Genomic DNA, 18623 nt, shown 5'->3' on the forward strand with positions numbered 1-18623 from the left:
TTGATTTTATGTACCCTTGTTTTACCCAGTACCTCCCAACACACGGGCTCCCTGGATTGATGGGGAAGTCTTCTTTTTCAGCCAAGCAGGAGAAAGCCTTCAAAGTGTTGATTTCACTGGCTATTTAAGGCACAACCCTATGCATGTTTAGACAGAAAAAAAGTCCTACAACTCCCAGCATTCCTCAGCCAGCCATGCAGTTGTGGGACTTTTTTCTGTCTAAACTTGCATAGGAGTGTGCCATTCATGCAATTCATTTGGAAAAGCTTGGCATCTTTCAATATTTTGTTTAAGCAGTTGCTTTAGGCACTACTGCTTGGGTGGGAAAGCAGTTCCTGTTACCTCCAAATCAGAAGCCAATTTGCATTCAATGGGATTTCCCTCCCTCCTTAAACAGAGGCAGACACGGGCCAATCTCGGGAGTTTGCAAACGGCAAATGAGAAAATGTGGACCGAATTCAATACACTTTCTCAAATCACTGAGGATGATGGAATAAAAGATCCCCAACAAGCTATGAAAAAGAAATGGAATGGATTTCATAACATTCATACATCACTAAGTGGGGGCGGAATTCTTCCACCTCTCTAACTCTGATAAGATGCCATCTTTCATTTTCAGGAAGAGATGCTCCGTTCTATTCAGATCTGGCCTCAATACAATAATGTAGCACTTGGGAAGAAAGATGCAGCACAGCAACCCAGCACTTGAGGACAAGATAGAGAAGACCTGCACGGCTACCATGTATTTCCCCTTTGTGCTCAGGTAGGTGGGCACAAAGGAGACCCAGACACTGCAAAAGATGAGCATACTGAAGGTGATCAACTTCGCTTCATTGAAGGCCCCAGGCAGCTTCCTGGCTAGAAAAGCCACCATCAAGCAGGTGGCAGCCAGGAAGCCCATGTAGCCAAGAGCAGTATAAAACATGGCAACAGACCCTTCATTGCATTCCAGGGTAATCTGCCCAGGCTGGGAGAGCATGTCAGAGTCAGGGAAGGGTGGAGAGATGCCTAGCCAGATGGAGCAGATGACCACTTGGACACTGGAACAAGAAATTACAATGGAGTTGGCAAGACTCTTCCCCAGCCATCTCTTCACCTTGTTCCCTGGCGTTGTGGACAGAAAGGCCAGCACCACAGTAATCGTTTTCGCTAACACAGACGGGATGCATACTGAGAAGATGATGCTGAAGGCTGTTTGTCGGAAAAGGCAGGTCACTTTGCTTGGACGGCCAATGAACAGGAAGGAAGACCAAAAGGAAAGCAGGAGGGAGACAAGGAGAATGTAGGAAAGGTTCCGGTTGTTGGCTTTGACTATTGGTGTTTCTAAGTATTTAATGAAGGTTCCTAACACAGAGGCTGTGATTAAAGATAAGAATAGTGCAAAGGAAGCCAAGATGATCCCCAAAGGTTCTTTATAGGAGAGGAAGGTGATATCCTTGGGGACACATTGATCATGGGCCTTGTTTGGATGTTGATCTTCTGGACACTTGGTGCAATGGTTTGCATCTGAAAAGAAGGAGTGACCTCAGCATCATTAATATCAGTCATACTTCCTGTACCTGCTGTGTCCTATTCCATTTGGAAGAGAGATGGGAGCATGGAAGAGGTCAGGAAAAAAACATGTGTAATACAGGGCGGAGAGAGAGAGAGAGAGAGAGAGCACTTCCCTGGTAGAGGACCTGCTTTCTAATCAGTAGGTTCCACCCATGGCCTCATTACCAAAGAAGGATCTCAAGTCATTGGGGCAGGAAACCTGCATCAGAGAGACATAAGTGAGATGATGCCAGCCTGTGTAAAATAGTCACTACTGAGCTTGAGGGATTTTTTGGTTGACGTGGAATACAAGTAGCATCCTGTGTTGTTCAAATATGAATTAGCAAGGGTGATAAGCCAAACATTGTTCAGGAGAGTCTCTGTGTTATCCTAATTTTATCTTCACCATATCCCTGTGGGGTATGTTAGGCTCAGTGACAGCAAATGGCTAATTCCAATGAACTCCCCTTAAGTTTCCTACACAGGTTAGGAATCCATCATAAAGCCTTCTTATCATAGGCATTCATAGGAGTTTTTGTTGGATGGTTTTAAATGAATAGAAGAGATAATTAAAACAGAGTAGGGGAAAGTGTTAGGCTGATGTAAACATTTGCCCAAGAGAAAGCCCACACCTCTGAGGTCACCCACCTTCTTGAATGGAGATTGTCCCTTCCGCACATGGAGCACAGGCATAGCAGCAAGGGGGCTTTCCTTCCTGAATCGCTTTGGCATATCCGGGGCGGCAGCTCTTGACGCACCTGGAACGAGGTATGGTCTAGCAATACAGAGAAACAGCACAAAGAAAAAAAGATCTATTTGTCTCTCTGGAAATGAATGATCAAGTTTTGAAAGGACCCCACAGACTCTGTAGTCCTAGTGACTCAAAGTGACCTCAGGCCTTTGTTCAGTGTCTCCCTAGGGTATGGGGGGTTGTGTTTGTTTTTTGTACTATTTTTGCACAACACCATGGCAGGGAAAACTTGTTTGTTCATTTGTTTCAACCATCATATCCCACTTTTTCTACACACGTGCTGAAGACACTGTACAGAAAGATGCAAGGTATAATATCAAAGTAAACTCAAATACAGTCCTAGAATAACAGAACTTACAAACAGCAGCAATAAAACAGCAACCATGAAACTAGTTCCAGTGAATAACGCAATCATTATAGTATGTATAGAACAGCTTTGTTTGCTACAGCTTCAAAACATATTTTTTTGCAGTCACTCTGAATGCTATTGCAGTTAACTGTGCAGGTGATATATTAACTTGAATTATGGTTTTTGTTGTTGTTGCCTGATGTCCTAAGCTATGTTGTTTGTAATTGCTTTTCATCATATGCTATAAAATGTTTGTGTGAGAGTGAGTGAACAGCCATAAAACAAAGCAATGAAGAGCAGCAGTAAAACATGTCAATACATTCAGACTTTGATTATTCACAATAGGAAGGGCAGAAAGATTATTTGTAGAAAACTTCACTTTCCTCCAGCAGAGCTGTCATTATGGAATAGTCTAGACAGTCTTCTGGAAACTATCTTATTATGCTACCCTGGCACTGATCTAATATGTGGATATTGTAATCCTCGTATAGGTGTAGGATTAATATCTGAAGGCAGTCAGATTTCTTCGTACATGGAGGATATTTTTCCACTGGGCTGTTGCTCACTGGATGAGACCTGAAACTCTAATGGTCAGGAACTACTGAAGGTTTTCTATAAACATCCGTTAATGGGTGTACGTGGAACTTAACTTGATAAATCTGAAGGATACTTTACATTTTTGAGCTCTAGAGGTGGGAGTGTGGTAAACTAATGCCTACTACATTATTGCCCCATGTGGCAAAGTTTCAAACTAAGGAGCAAGCTGAGCGTGATCACTTGCCATTAATCATAGAATGATAGAATGATAGAATGATAGAATGATAGAATGATAGAATCATAGAATCATAGGGTTGGAAGGGGCCTACAAGGCCATCGAGTCCAACCCCCTGCTCAATGCAGGAATCTAAGTCAGAATCTGTTAAACAAAGTGTGGAATAAACCCCACCAAGGTTTAATTCTCAAGGCATCTTGGATGGCTTGAGAATGTTACCAAGGAGACTCAAATAGTCTGAGGTTTGGGGACTAGAAACCCATCAACTTCTAAATAACCTACATCTTATCCATCTTAGAGCATTACAAGAAAAACACAATGGAGACATTGCAAACGCTTAGATTAGTATTATAAATAGCTTGAACTCTTATTTGGTTAAGAACATTGAGACCTAGAAACCGCTTTATTTCTGAAGCCTCCTGGTTTGACCATGAGTGTAGGAATGTGAGGAAAGAACTAGTTGGGTTTTGGAATATCTTGCCTTCTTTTTAAACCTAACAAGCAGTTTGGGCTATTACTAAGAAGCAATGTCTATATAAAAATCTTCTAAAAACAAAGAAGTTGAAATACTCGTAAGTATCTACGGCAAGAACTGGGATTGGCTTGTCTCCAGAAAAAAGAACACAAGTTTGGGGAGACGGTTTCATCATGTCTTAGAGAGGAACAAATTATCTCTGAAGCCCAAATTTCACCTCTTGTATGGGTTTATCCTTTTGAAGTCGTCTTTGGGGAGTTAGAAGAAGTGAGATCTCATGTAAAGGAGAAGCTACAAACTTAGAAAGATACTCCACAATCGACCCCTGTAACAACTGAAGAAACCAAGTGGTTTCTGACCAGTGGTAAAGCCCCAGATGAGGATATGATACCACCAGAATTATTTAAAGCAAACTCAGATCAGTGGGCACCTATTCTAGCAAGATTGTTCTCATTTATTAACTCTTCAGGTTGGATGCCCCAGGGATTGAAAAACAGTATTGTGTTCCCCTTTTTCAAAAAATGTGACAAAACAAGCTCCGGTAATTATAGACCTATTAGTTCATTAGGCATTGCTTCTAAACTTGAGATTACTACTAAATAGGTTATTAGATTAGGCAGAGATCAATCAGATAATCCATCCTTAACAAGCTGGCTTTAGGACAGGAGTCAGAACAATATATCAGTATTTTCATTTGCATCATCTAATTCAGAAGTCGGTCCATGAGCCCTCAAAATCTATGTTTGCCACTTTCATTAGCATTCGACTTGGTAAACAAGACCAGACTATGGGATAAATTGCAGGCCACCAATATTGACAGGAGACTTCTCATTTTAATTCAACAGCTGTATACCAATACTAGTATGCGGGTACACACAGACTCTCTGGGTACTTTATCTGAAAAGATCACAACACTCAGAAGGGTAAGACAGGGGAGCTTTTTAGCACCTTTTTTATTCAGTTTCTACATTAATAATACTGTGGATGAACTCTCTTCCCCCTCCTCCCCCCCCCACCCTGTCTGTAGGAATATGTAAGAACTCTATCCTCTTATATGCAGATGTTATGGTCTTGTTATACTTACACAGATAGGGATTTGTATCTTATTGAACAAGCTGGGAACTTATTGTAGAACTGAATGTCTTAAAATTAATTATGATAAAATTACTATTATGGCATTTGCCAAATGACCCCAAAGACATAAATTAAATTAATTCAAGTATTTGGATATACATTTCTCCCAGGATCTGTCCTGGAAGGCACACAAACAGACTATTGTCTTGGCTGCTTCTAGATTGGGAAAAGCTTGCTATACCTTCTGTAACCTGACGGGAAGCCAACTAGGGATGTTGGAGAATTTTGCAATGGATTCCAGGGAGGCTGGATGCCAGCGCATTAAGCTCCCCAGAATCCATGGCGGAATGAAGCCACCCATCCCACCACCCCACGAAATGGGTGCGGAACGGTGCCTACTTTTGTCGACCGTTCCAGTGCCCCTTGAATGGCGGCCGCAGCGGCGGATGCCATTTGCCTTGTTTCGAATGGCCGTGATAGGCTACGTAAATATATATGTAGCCTATCATGGCAATAGGTAGGAACGCAAATAGCGGCCACCGTAGCTGCTGCCATTTGTGTCCCTGTCATTTGCCATGATACGCTATGTAAATATTTACATAGCATATCACCGCTCAGCGAAGGGACGCAAATGGCAGCTGCTACGCTGGCCGCTTTTTGCGTCCACAGACCTGCCGCTGAGAATGCACCCGGCCGGCAGCTCTGTATAGTCACCATGGAGTGGAGCCAGCCAGGAATAATTTCGGGGGGAGGTACGGAGCACCCTCCCCCCACCGTGGATGTCACCCTTCGAAAAGGTAAGTGACTTTCATACATTCCTAAGGCCAACTGATATATCCAGCACTGAAAATGTTCAAGCAGAACTTAGAGAGATCTCAGCACAAATTGTGCATGGCACAGGAATTTGGGGGTGGGCAAAACAGGTTATCTGGATATTTTTGTTGTTTATTCATTCAGTCTCTTCCAACTCTTCATGACTGAATGGACCAGCCCACGCCAGAGCTTCCTGTCGGCCATTGCCAACCCCAGCTCCCCGAAGGTCGAGTCCGTCACCTCCAGAATATCATCCATCCATCTTGCCCTTGGTCGGCCCCTCTTCCTTTTTAGGGATGTACGAAAGTTCTGCCATGGATCTCAGGGAGGCTGAATGCCAGCGCATTCGGCCCCCCAAAATTGGTGGCGGAACAACCCCTCACCCCCCCGCCCCCCTGAGATGGGACTTACCTTGGGCGGATCTTCCTGGCAGCGGCAGCTGTGGCGGCAGCTGCGGCGGTGGTGCGGCGGCTGCGGCGGCCAGTCTTCCGACCGGCTGCCGCTGCTGCCATTTCCAAGTTTAAAAAAAAAAAAAAGTGGTAGGCTACGTAAAGATTTACGTAGCGTATCACTTCTAAATTTTAAAAAACACCGTGATAGACTACGTAAATGTTTACGTAGCTTATCTAGGGTTGGCGGAGAATTTCTCCCCGAAACTTCGGGTGGCTGAGCGCCAACGTGTTTGGCCCCCCAAACAAGTTTCAGGGAGAAATTCTACGCACCCCCCCACACCCTCCACACACCCGCGGGATGGGACTTACCTTTCCCGAATCTCCCTCCCGGCGGCGGGTCCCGGCGGCAGTTCGTCAGGTCTTCGTCAGGGGCGGGGGTGGCAGCCGATCTTTTGACCGGCTGCCACCACCGCCATTCCAATAAAACTAAAAAAATAAACGCGCCCCCATGATAGGCTACGTGACGATTAACGTAGCCTATCATGTCTAGATTTGCAAAGTCAGCCATGATAGTCTATGTAAATCGTCACGTAGCCTATCACGGGTGACTTTAAAAAAAAAAAAGCGCGTACGGCAAATGGCGGCCCCCATAGGGAGCAGCCATTCACGTTCCTTATTTGGTCGCTGTAGTCTATGTAAAGATTATGTAGACTACGGCGAAAATAAAGGCAACGCTATTTGCGTTGCCCTTATTTTCACCGTAGTCTACGTAAATCTTTACGTAGACTACAGCGACCAAATAAGGAACGCGAATGGCGGCTCCCTATGGGGGCCGCCAATTGTGTACGTGCATTTTTTTTTTTTTAAGTCACCCACGATAGGCTACGTGACGATTTATGTAGCCTATCACGGCTGACTTTGCAGATCTAGCCATGATAGGCTACGTTAATCGTCACATAGCCTATCACGGGGGCGTTTTTTTTTAACTTTTAATTTCGCGGCCGGGCGAGGCGAGGCGCCTCCTCCCTGGCCTGAATTTCGGCCGGGCGAGGCGGGAAGCCTCCCCCCCAGCCTGAATTTCAGCCGGGCGAGGCGGGAAGCCTCCCCCCCGGCCTGAACTTCGGGGGGAGAGCAGCGAAGCGCCTCCCCCCCACCGCGAAAAGCTGCAAGACCAGGTAAGTGACTTTCGTGCACCCCTAAGCTTATCACGGCTGATTAAAACAAAAACAAAAAAATGCACGTACACAAATGGCGGTGCCCATGGGCGCTGCCATTCGCGTTCCTTATTTTGGCACGTCTTAGTCTACGTAAACATTTACGTAGACTACGGCGAAAATAAGGGGAACGCAAATAGCATCGCATCTACGCTATTTGCGTTCCCATTATTTTCGCTGTAGTCTACATAAATATTTATGTAGACTAAGACATGTCAAATGCCATCATCTGGACGGGCCCCCCCCATTTCTTTGGGTCAGGCAATGCAATTGCACAATAAAAGCTTTACCTGGAAGCCCCTTTGAAATCTAGATGCATTTATTTTATTTGTTTAAGGTGCATCCTATGGCCGCTAATCAGTGGCTAGACAGCCACAGGATATCTGGTATTCTGGGAACCGGCCTTCCCCCCCTTTCACACTGCCTCGCGTGGAACAGCCCCATGCCCGGAAGAGGAGCATGGAGCGGCTAGAACAAGGCATTCCGGGAGGGGTAGGGGGAAATGCTGGCACAACACATCCTATGTGTCATCCAGCAGCCTTCTCCCCTGCTCTGCCCTCCCATGGCTAGACAGAAATCGGCTGTATTATTTTATTCATATAAACCTCCAGGGATGGTTTTCTCAGGAGACACACCAACACCTCCTTCAAGGTGGCAGGCACCACTCCATCATGCAAAGACACATTCACCACTTGTTAGATCTAGTCCGCCAGCCCTTCCTTGCCAGCTCAAATGAGGTGGTTGTGCATAGAATTGTATTGGAAGTCTCACATGTAATATTCAACATAGTATTAGAATTTAACACATCAGTAATGTGAAACAAATAATTTCCCCTACCCCGTTAAAATGCCTGGGCAGCACAATGGCTTCTGGTTTCATGGTGAGCTTTATGTCTGTGAATGCCTGTCTATGTATACTCCCAATTTTCACTCTACCCTTTTGGTGATTGAAAGATAGCACCCAATTCACGATATCAAAGTCAGGTTCCAGCTCCCCATTCTCATCCAAATACAATCCCGCCATAGAAGTATTAGAAAGCCATCCTTCTCTTAAGAAAGCGTGAAACTAGAACAACAGAGAAAACAAACAGCATTTAGAAAATATGGAAGCATATTCAATATCTTAGTCATTCTCACTTCGAGCTCTAATCCTCTGCGAAATGGGGCCAATGCACATCCCATCTCAACTCAGAGTGGATGACATTCAACTTTTTTCAGTCACAGCTAGGAATGGACGAAAGTGCCTTACCTGGTCCCGCAGCTGTTCTCGGGGGGGGGAGGTGCTCTGTTTCTCCCCCTGAAATTCTTGGCGGGTGGGGAGGCGCCCCGTCCCTCCCCACCGAAATTCTGGCCGGGGGGGAGGCGCCCCATCCCTCCCCGCCGAAATTCTGGCCGGGGGGGGAGCGCCCCACCTCTCCGGCCGCGAAAGAAAAAAGTAAAGTAAAAAACAAAACAAAAATGTGATAGGCTACGTAAAGATTTACGTAGCCTAACACGGCTAGATTTTCAAAGTCAGCCATGATAGGCTATGTAAAACTTTACGTAGCCTATGCCTATCACGGCTGACTTTGAAAAAAAAAAAAAATCGTACGCAAATGGCGGCTATTTGCGTTGCCCTTATTTTCGCCATAGTCTACATAAGTCTTTACGTAGACTACCAGTGCCCAAATAAGGAACACAAATGGCGGCACCCATGGGTGCCGCTATTTGCGTATGCGCTTCCCCCCCCAAAATCAGCCGTGATAGGCTACGTAAAGATTTACGTAGCCTATCACAGCTGACTTTGAAAATCTAGCCGTGATAGGCTATGTAAATCGTTACATAGCCTATCATTTTTATTTTTTATTTTTTACTTCACTGGGAAATGGCAGCGGCGGCAGCTGGTCGGAAGACCGGCCGCCCCCCCCACTGCCGCCAGAACGCTGCCGAAATGCCACCGAAACGCTGCCGGGACCGCCGCCGAGAGGGACATTCAAAAGAGGTAAGTCCCATCCCAGGTGTGGTGGGGCGGTGGCGGAGAATTTCCCCACCAATTTCAGGGGGCCGAATGCGTTGGCATTCAGCCTCCTGGAGATTCGTGGAGAAATTCTCCAACATCCCTAAAGTTGAGACTTCCAGGTCAGAAGATGGTCAAAATGCTACTGGGGAGGAACAGAGGATAAGTCCAACTAGCCCCAGCTGTGATGACACAGCTAGCTCAAAGCCGAAATGACGGCTAGCAGCCGATGGTGCTGGTGGTGAATGACGCATCCGATGCTCTAAAGATCAACGCACCATAGGAACCTGGAATGTAAGATCTATGAGCCAGGGCAAATTGGATGTGGTCATTGGGGAGATGTCAAGATTAAAGATAGACATTTTGGGTGTCAGTGAACTGAAATGGACTGGCATGGGCCACTTCACAAATGGCCACCAGATCTACTACTGTGGACAAGAGGAGCACAGAAGAAATGGAGTAGCCTTCATCATTAATCATAAAGTGGCTAAAGCAGTGCTTGGGTACAATCCAAAAAATGACAGAATGATCTCAATTCGAATTCAGGGTAAGCCATTTAACATCACACTGATCCAAATATACGCCCCAACCTCAAATGCTGAAGAAGCAGAAGTAGATCAGTTCTATGAGGATCTGCAGCACCTACTGGATAGTATGCCCAAAAGAGATGTTATTTTCATTACAGGAGACTGGAATGCTAAGGTGGGTAGTCAAATGACACCTGGAATTACAGGCAAGCATGGTCTGGGAGAACAAAATGAAGCAGGACATAGGCTGATAGAATTTTGCCACGACAAATCACTGTGCATAACAAACACTCTCTTCCAGCAGCCTAAGAGATAACTTTATACATGGACTTCACCACATGGTCAACACCGAAATCAGATTGACTACATCCTTTGTAGCCAAAGGTGGTAGACATCTGTGCAGTTGGTAAAAACAAGACCTGGAGCTGATTGTAGTTCAGATCATGAACTTCTGATTGCACAAGTTAGAATCAGACTCAAGAGAATAGGGAAGACCCACAGAGCAGTTAGATATGAGCTCACTAATATTCCTCATGAATATCCAGTTGAGGTGAAGAATAGCTTTAAGGGACTAGATTGAGTAGATAGGGTCCCGGAAGAACTATGGACTGAAGTTCGCAACATTGTTCAGGAGGCGGCAACAAAAAATGTCCCAAAGAAAAAGAAAACCAAGAAGGCAAGATGGCTGTCTGCTGAGACACTGGAAGCAGCCCAAGAAAGAAGGAAAGCAAAAGGCAACAGTGATAGGGGGAGATATGCCCAATTAAATGCAAAATTCCAGAGGTTAGCCAGAAGAGATAAGGCATTATTTTTAAACAAGCAATGTGCCGAATCGGAAGATAATAGACTAGGAAGGACAAGAGACCTCTTCCAGAAAACTAGAAACATCGGAGGTAAATTCCAGGCAAAAATGGGTATGATCAAAAACAAAGATGGCAAGGACCTAACAGACACAGAAGAGATCAAGAAAAGGTGGCAAGAATATATGGAAGATCTGTATAGGAAGGATAATAATATCGGGGATAGATTTGACGGTGTGGTCAGTGAGCTAGAGCCAGACCTCCTGAAGAGTGAGGTTGAATGGGCCTTAAGAAGCATTGCTAATAACAAGGCAGCAGAAGATGATGGTATCCCAGCGGAACTGTTTAAAATCTTGCAAGATGATGTTGTCAAGGTGATGCATGCCATATGCCAGCAAATTTGGAAAATGCAAGGATGGCCAACAGATTGGAAAAAAATCAAACTATCGAATGGTGGCACTTATTTCACATGCCATTCAGGTAATGCTCAAGATGTTGCAAGGTCGACTCCAGCAATTCATGGAACGAGAATTGCCAGATGTTCAAGCTGGGTTTAGAAAAGGCAGAGGAAATAGAGACCAAATTGCCAATATCTGCTGGATAATGGAGAAAGCCAGGGACTTTCAGAAAAACATCTATTTCTGTTTTATTGACTATTCTAAAGCCTTGGACTGTGTGGATCATAACAAATTGTGGCAAGTTCTTGGTGGGATGGGGATACCAAGTCATCTTGTCTGCCTCCTGAGGAATCTGTACAACGACCAAGTAGCCATGGTAAGAACAGACCACGGAACAACGGACTGGTTTAAGATTGGGAAAGGAGTATGGCAGGGTTGTATACTCTCACCCTACCTATTCAACCTGTATGCAGAACACATCATGTGACGTGCTGGGCTTGATGAAGCCAGGCTGGAGTTCAAATTGCTGGAAGAAACATTAACAATCTCCGATATGCAAATGATACCACTTTGATGGCTGAAAGCGAGGAGGAGCTGAGGAACCTCATGACGAATGTGAAAGAAGAAAGTGCAAAAGCTGGGTTGCAGTTCAACCTCAAAAAACCCAAGATTATGGCAATCAGCTGGATTGACAACTGGCAAATAGAGGGAGAAAACGTGGAGGCAGTGACAGACTTTGTCTTTCTAGGCCCAAAGATTACTGCAGATGCTGACTGCAGCCAGGAAATTAGAAGACGTTTACTTCTTGGGAGGAGAGCAATGACAAATCTTGATCAAATAGTGAAGAGCAGAGACATCACAATGACAACAAAGGTGAGCATAGTTAAAGCAATGGTCTTCCCCGTAGTAACCTATGGCTGCGAGAGCTGGACCATAAGGAAGGCTGAGCAAAGGAAGATAGATGCTTTTGAACTGTGGTGCTGGAGGAAAATTGAGAGAGTGCCTTGGAGTGCAAGAAGATCAAACCAGTCCATACTCCAGGAAATAAAGCCAGACTGCTCACTTGAGGGAATGATATTAAAGGCAAAACTGAAGTACTTTGGCCACATCATGAGAAGACAGGATACCCCGGAGAAGACGCTGATGCTAGGGAAAGTGGAAGGCAAAAGGAGAAGGGGCCGACCAGGGCAAGATGGATGGATGGTATTCTGGAGGTGACGGACTCGACCTTGGGGGAGCTGGGGGTGATGACAGCCGACAGGAAGCTCTGGCGTGGGCTGGTCCATGAAGTCACAAAGAGTTGGAAGCGACTGACTGAATAAACAACATCAACATTAAAATTCAAAACCCTTAACGTCTTGGGGCCAGGTAATCTGAATGATCGCCTACTCCCATATTTGCCTGCCTGGGTCCGAACACCATCCTCAGCGGTCCATCTCCATGAGAACTGCCAAAGGAAGTGAGGCGGGGGCTTCGAGGAAGAGGGCCTTTTCTGCTGTGGCACCCAGGCTGTTGAATTAGCTCCCTAGAGAGGTTTGCCTGGCACCCACGTTGTACTCCTTCCGGTAACAGGTGAAGTCCTTTTTATTCTCCCAGTATTTTAGCATTTAGCTTCCCAGTCTTTTAGCTTTGGTATTTTAAATATGTATTTAAATCTCTGCATTGTTTTTAGGTTTTATTCTGGTTGTACTGTTATATTGTGGTTTTAAACTTTCATATTTAATATTGTTTTATGCCGTGCTTTGTGGTTTTAATTTTTGTGAGCCACCCAGAGAGCTTTGGCTATTGGGCAGTGTGGAAACAAACAAACAAACAAATAAACTGGTCTAGGTCACTGCCATGTCGTTGGACCCAAGGGTTAAATGAGCAAGGAGGAAGAAAGGACAGACAGAACCAGAGAGAGCTCCCCTGTCTGAGAGAACCCCTGCATAGATGGGCCCTTTCTGAGTAGGGAAGCCTATGCAATGGGACCAACAGAGAGAGAGAGAGAGAGAGAGAGAGATGAGGAAGAGAGTCCAACTTCAGCTAAGAAGGCTGGATCTGCCCATTTGGCCCAAAATGCTTGCCTGAAAAGCTCATTTGGCCCAAAATGCTTGCCTGAAAAGAAAACATAGGAACATAAGAATATAAGAAGAGCCATTCCGGGTCAGACCAAGGACCATCTAGTCCAGCATTCTGTTCACACACTGGCCAACCAGCTGATGACCAGGAACCGACAAGCAGGGCATGAGCGCAAAAGCCCCCTCCCACCCATGTTCCCCAGAAACTGGGGCAAACAGGCTCACTGCCTCTGGTACTGGAGGTAGCACGTAACCATCAAGACTAGTAGCCACTAATAGCCTTTTCCTCCAGGAATGTGTCTAAACCTCTTTTAAAGCCATCCAAATTGGTGGCCATCACTACGTCCTGTGGTAGCAAATTCCACAGTTTAACCATGTGCTGTAGCTGGGAAAGCAGACAAAGCTGTAAAAGCAACTGAGGTCACTGAAACTCCAGCAACAACAATGGATGTAGGAGTGCCACAGACTATGAGCCTGGTCCTACATACAGAATGCAGCCTGTCTAGAGCAGGATACCAAGCTATCTCTCAGACACAGAAACCACTCACTAATGCACTAGGAATGATTATGTGCACATTACATCTCCACACCGAGTCTTTCACCAAGATGGTGGTGTTGCAAAATAAAAATGCAATACCTGCCAGGGCTGCAGCTTTGGACATTTCAGCCTGTCCCGTCCACCCACCATCATCACCATCTGCTTTGATTGGGATAAATATGCAGCCTTTAAAGCATGGGCCACTGCTTGAACACTGTTGTAGGCACTGAAGCTGTCTTGGGACAGGGCCCTCTCAACCTCCTCCAGGGGCAGAGTCCTCAGTTTCTCTTTCTCTGTACATCTTTTCCAGCTTCTCTTGGAAAACACATGGTTTGAAGATAAACAATCAAAGGATTCATCCCAAAACAGACGCAGAGAAGAGGTAAACGGTTGATAGTAATCATATTTTGTCCTTTTTTGTGTAGTCACTTTGAAGGTCCAAGAACCATGGATGAACTTGAAATCATAATGACCAACAAACAGGTTGAAGTCAACGTCTGGAAAAGTTGTTGTGATCCAGACTTTTGCTCCATTTTCTTTCTTTGCAAGCATTCTTTGCATATTGATAACTGGTTGAAATACATATTGAGCATCTGCATAGAATACAACTACATTGACTTGTCTCCACACAACAGATAATTTACTCTCGTGTCTGATTCTTATGTGTAGTCTTTCTGAGAAAGCAACACAAATTCCACTCCTGGACAACAGAGGTGTCATGGCTCTCATGAACCTGTCTCCATTGTCATTGCCTGGTGCAAAGAGACCGATCCATGTCCATCCGAAAAACAGGAGCAGTTGGACAATCCCCTGGTACTGGGTTTCTTCCCTTGGGCCCATCCGATGGATGAAAGGGAACTGACTTCTATCATTCAGAACATGACTAGCAACACCATAACTGATCTAGTGAGGAAAGGAAGAAACTGGTACTTCGCACTGATTTGTTTTCAGGATAAGATCAGTCCATGCTTTTAGTTCAAGGGTGGGCAACTTCATGGGTCTGGTGGGTACACTGCCATTCCTCGAATGGTGGAGTGGCTGCACCTCACCGATACCACCACGTATGGCCACAGGATCTAAATCCGAGAGTGCTGGGAACATGTTGTGCAGGGAGAGAACATGTAGAACTGGGCTCCCCTCAGCCCGCCAAAGAACTGATTGGCACATGTTCCATAGCCCAATTTTAACAACCATGTAGGCATCCACAACAATTGCCAGGGGAGACGTATATGGCCTGTAGGCTGCTTCTTGCCCATCCCTGCTTAGGAACACCTATGTCCTCATGTGACTTGTGCCGACTTCCCTGTGTTCAAGTGCTGGCTTTGCTTCACCTCCATTCAATCACAGCCAAAAAGAGAGAAGCAGGAATGGACAGGGTTGGGGGCTGGGCCCCTCTGAGCCCATGAGGTCTTGGCAAGTGCCCCCACCCCCAAGCTGATACCTGATTATGGTCCTCCTTCTGTCACACATTTTGCTGCCTTGGCTCCCATTCAACAGTGTCTTCACGGTCATTACTCACCTCCAATATGCAGTCCAGAGGACCTGCTTCCCCACTGAGCAGAGATGTTCTGGAATGGAGTCCAAGCTGACAGAGGCCAGCTCCCATTGAAATGCAGCTAGCCTCCCCTCCCCTCCCCATTCATACCTGTGGGATCTTGTAGATGCCTGACATGACTGAAATCAGGATGGAGAGGTCAGATTCAACCCCTTCAACAAGGACCAGTGGGTTATTCCTTCTCCCACAGTTGTAATTTGGAAGATTGCTTTCCCCACCCGTAAGCAAGTGTAGCATGGCATAGGAAGTGGTTCTTCCATAATAATGGCTCTCATAGATGTCGTAGCCCAGGGTGATGTTGGGTAAGAGCCTGGGATTCTGATTGATCTCCTGGATGGCAAACAAGAAGGACAAGCTGTGCCAGTACCTCAGACGTACACGACTGGAAAACAATAAATACAAATTAAAAGATATGTGTCACACCGTCATCCTTCATGCAAAGAAAACCGAATATCACTTTCTTTCTTTTTTAAATCTATAGCCCTTTTCATGCTATCTAAATCTCAGTGTAAGGATTTTCTTGGCCCTTGCAATTCACATTTGGGTACAATATGGGGTATGGGGAGTTTAAAGTTTAAGGGGTAAGAGATGGTTCTTATAGGGGGGTTAATGCTGATGTGTAATGGGGCAAGTAGGGGAGCAGAATCTACTGTAGTAGAACTAAGTCACAAACAACATGATTCAGATATAGGGGAGAGAACTTGGGGAAAAAGTTGGACTTTCTGGGTATTGTTTGTTGTTTATTTGGTCAGTCGTTTCTGACTCTTCATGACCAGCCCACGCCAGAGCTTCCTGTCGGCTGTCACCACCCCCAGCACCACAGTTCAAAAGCATCTATCTTCCTTTGCTCAGCCTTGAGCTCCTCAGAAGTAAGCCCCACTGAGTTCAATGGGGTTTACTCCCAAGTAAGTGGTATAGGATTACAAATTACTCTTCTGAAAGGAGTTAATGACAGCCAAACTAAAGCTTTTCTGCTCCTCTGTCATTTGGGAGCTGGGAGAGAGGACCGTAACTTTTGTATAAACACCTTTAAATAATAATAAAAAAGCATTGGCTCTTTGAAGGGCAGGATGTTCACAAAAAGTTGAAAGCACCTGGCTTAGGACACATGCTCTGTTTCAAGTTCTTTGATTCGTTGCCCCTTTTGCAATGATGTGGTGGTGCTGTGTGTGTGAGAGAGAGATTGGCAGGAGCCCTTTATTTGGTAAGGATGCCGAACACCCCTCCTCAACCTGCTGCTCTCCAGATGTTTGGGATCACAACTCCTAGCATTCCTGACCATGGGGCATACTGACTGGCAGTGATGGGGATTGCAGTCCAACACAGCTGGGGGCACCAGGTTGGGGAAGCTGCTCTAAAAAAGAGAGAAGTCGGTGGCACTAAGTCGCTCATCATCAGTTCCCCACAACCTCACAGCTACCTCTCCATATAGTATTCACCATCCTGTCCACATGGTTTACCCACTTTGGGACAATGGGAATTTCACCTGCACTTTCTGCCTCCATAGGGAGGATGTGGTGATAAGGCTCGTGAGTCTTAGCTCACAATGTCCCTATTTTTTGATGTTTGATTGAAAGCTATTTAGCCTTAATGTTGTTTTGTAAACCATAGGTTTTCTCTTTAATGAATACAGATATATAGATATCATGAAACTTTGGGAAGCCTGTAGTGGGTCCCAGTAGCTTTGATAGTATTGGCTGTGGGTGGTTGCTTCTATATAGAAATTGAGTGTTCAGACAGGGGAATAAAATAAATAAGCATCACTTCCAGCTGTTGATTAGGTGGTCTAGTCTAAGTTGAAATGTTCACCTTTGCAACTCAATTACAGCATAAAAGACCACAGACCCATACATTTTAATTGCAAGAAATCCATCAGTTGATTGATACTTAATGCCTGAAAGCGTTATGACCTTCATAAGGAAAATAATAAATTAACTTGAAGCCAGCCAAGGTAACATTAATATTGATTAGATATGGAATCCTTTTTTTTTTTTTCTTTTGGTTGAAACTATGCAAGGAAACCTTGATTATCCAATCATGAGCAATCAAACTTAACTAAATGTTGCCTTCATGTTAAGTGAGCCCCCAATCCTCCTTCAAAAGACGCAAGAGGGAAAAGCAGGGAGGGTGATTTTTGGATGGTCTCCAAAACATGGGGATAATTGGATTGCAGGTTGGGAGCAAATAAATGGTCATGACTTACCAATCACGCCTGTTTAAAGGGGACTCTGAAAAGATGTAAGGGTCGTGATACTCAAACATTTGTGAAGATATGACTCCACTAATGAGGATGTCTCCAGGCCGGTAGTAGTTCGATGCTCCCTTTTGATGTTCCATCAGATTTGGGGGACACGTTAAACGCTTCATCTCACAGGCTGCAGGGGGCAGCAGCAGGAGCACCAGCAGCAGAAGCAGTGACACCATTTCGGGTTTCCTGCTGAACTGCCACTGTGACTCTTCCTCTCACCTCCCGAGCCAGCTGGTCAGAAGGAGCCGGGAAACTCATGCCAGGCCGGGGCTGCTGAGTCCCTCCAAATACAGCGAGTGCCGAGCAGGAGGAGATTTCTGTTAAACTACACCACAAGCACAGTCTTCCCAGCCTGCCCAAGATCTCAGCCCAAGCTCTCCGTAGCACATGAGATATTATATGCACCAGGTTTTGTCCGGGCATAGTGCTAGAAGTTACATCACATTATGTTTGATTCTGATGTTTAGGTCATCGGTCTCAAAGGCAATCTCTGGTAAAAATAAAAGAAAATTTCTTGAGCTTTGGCAAGAACCAGAACGAATCACTATGTTTGTGATAATTATAAGGGGAAGTGTCACTTCTGCAACTTCATGAACTCTCCATGTGGCTCAAGACGCAGGTGCCGAGCTGGAGAAAAACATGTTTGCGAGAAGTCACAGATGTGGCTCCATCTTCTGACAAGGGTCACCAATGGGGGAAAGGTGAGTTTGGCCTGACCTCTCTTAAAGAAATATGTACAGAAGAGCCAGGATCAAGAAAATGATTTTTGATGTATACCAATGGTCAGGAACACGTGGGCCTCCAGATATTATTGGGCCCTCGACACCATAGCCAATAATGATGGATGATGGGAGTTTCAGACCAAGAACACCAGGAAGGCCACACCTTCCCCATCCCTGATGTAAGTGGATGTGCACGCAACTTGGGATACTTTCCCAGCCCTGCTCCCTTCCCTGACACTCCCAACTGTACCTCTGTACCTTGATAAAACAGGTTTGCTAGCAATAAAAGACACCTGACGATATAACTGAACTCTCCCCCTCTGACAGCCTTCCCCGGACTGGGACCGCTTGGCATGTTGGACTATAACTCCCATAATTCTTAGTGACCACATTGGCAGGGAATTATG

At 45.4% G+C, this 18623-nt stretch overlaps 1 protein-coding gene across 1 annotated transcript; it reads right to left on the reverse strand.

Annotated features, from left to right (window-relative positions):
* Positions 1-556: 556 nt before the first annotated feature.
* On the reverse strand, positions 557-17670 carry LOC146356361 (vomeronasal type-2 receptor 26-like). Its single transcript, XM_084830069.1, has 5 exons — positions 17450-17670; positions 14736-14949; positions 13791-14006; positions 2182-2308; positions 557-1506 (listed from the first exon to the last, which is right to left on the reverse strand). Exons 1-5 carry the CDS (start codon positions 17668-17670, stop codon positions 557-559), a joined length of 1728 nt encoding a protein of 575 aa, XP_084686195.1.
* Positions 17671-18623: the final 953 nt, after the last annotated feature.

The sequence above is a fragment of the Heloderma suspectum genome, chromosome 2 (assembly GCF_057233095.1).
Source record: "Heloderma suspectum isolate Gila_16-S chromosome 2, 16-S_ref, whole genome shotgun sequence".
Taxonomy (NCBI): domain Eukaryota; kingdom Metazoa; phylum Chordata; class Lepidosauria; order Squamata; family Helodermatidae; genus Heloderma; species Heloderma suspectum.

Coding starts and splice junctions, on each gene's coding strand:
- LOC146356361 (XM_084830069.1), bottom strand. CDS start 17,670: ATGGTGTCACTGCTTCTGCTGCTGGTGCTCCTGCTGCTGCCCCCTGCA. Junction 14,950..17,449: donor CCTTTAAACAGGCGTGATTG/GTAAGTCATGAC, acceptor GTTCCTAAGCAG/GGATGGGCAAGAAGCAGCCT. Junction 2,309..13,790: donor CAAAGCTGCAGCCCTGGCAG/GTATTGCATTTT, acceptor CTGTATTGCTAG/ACCATACCTCGTTCCAGGTG.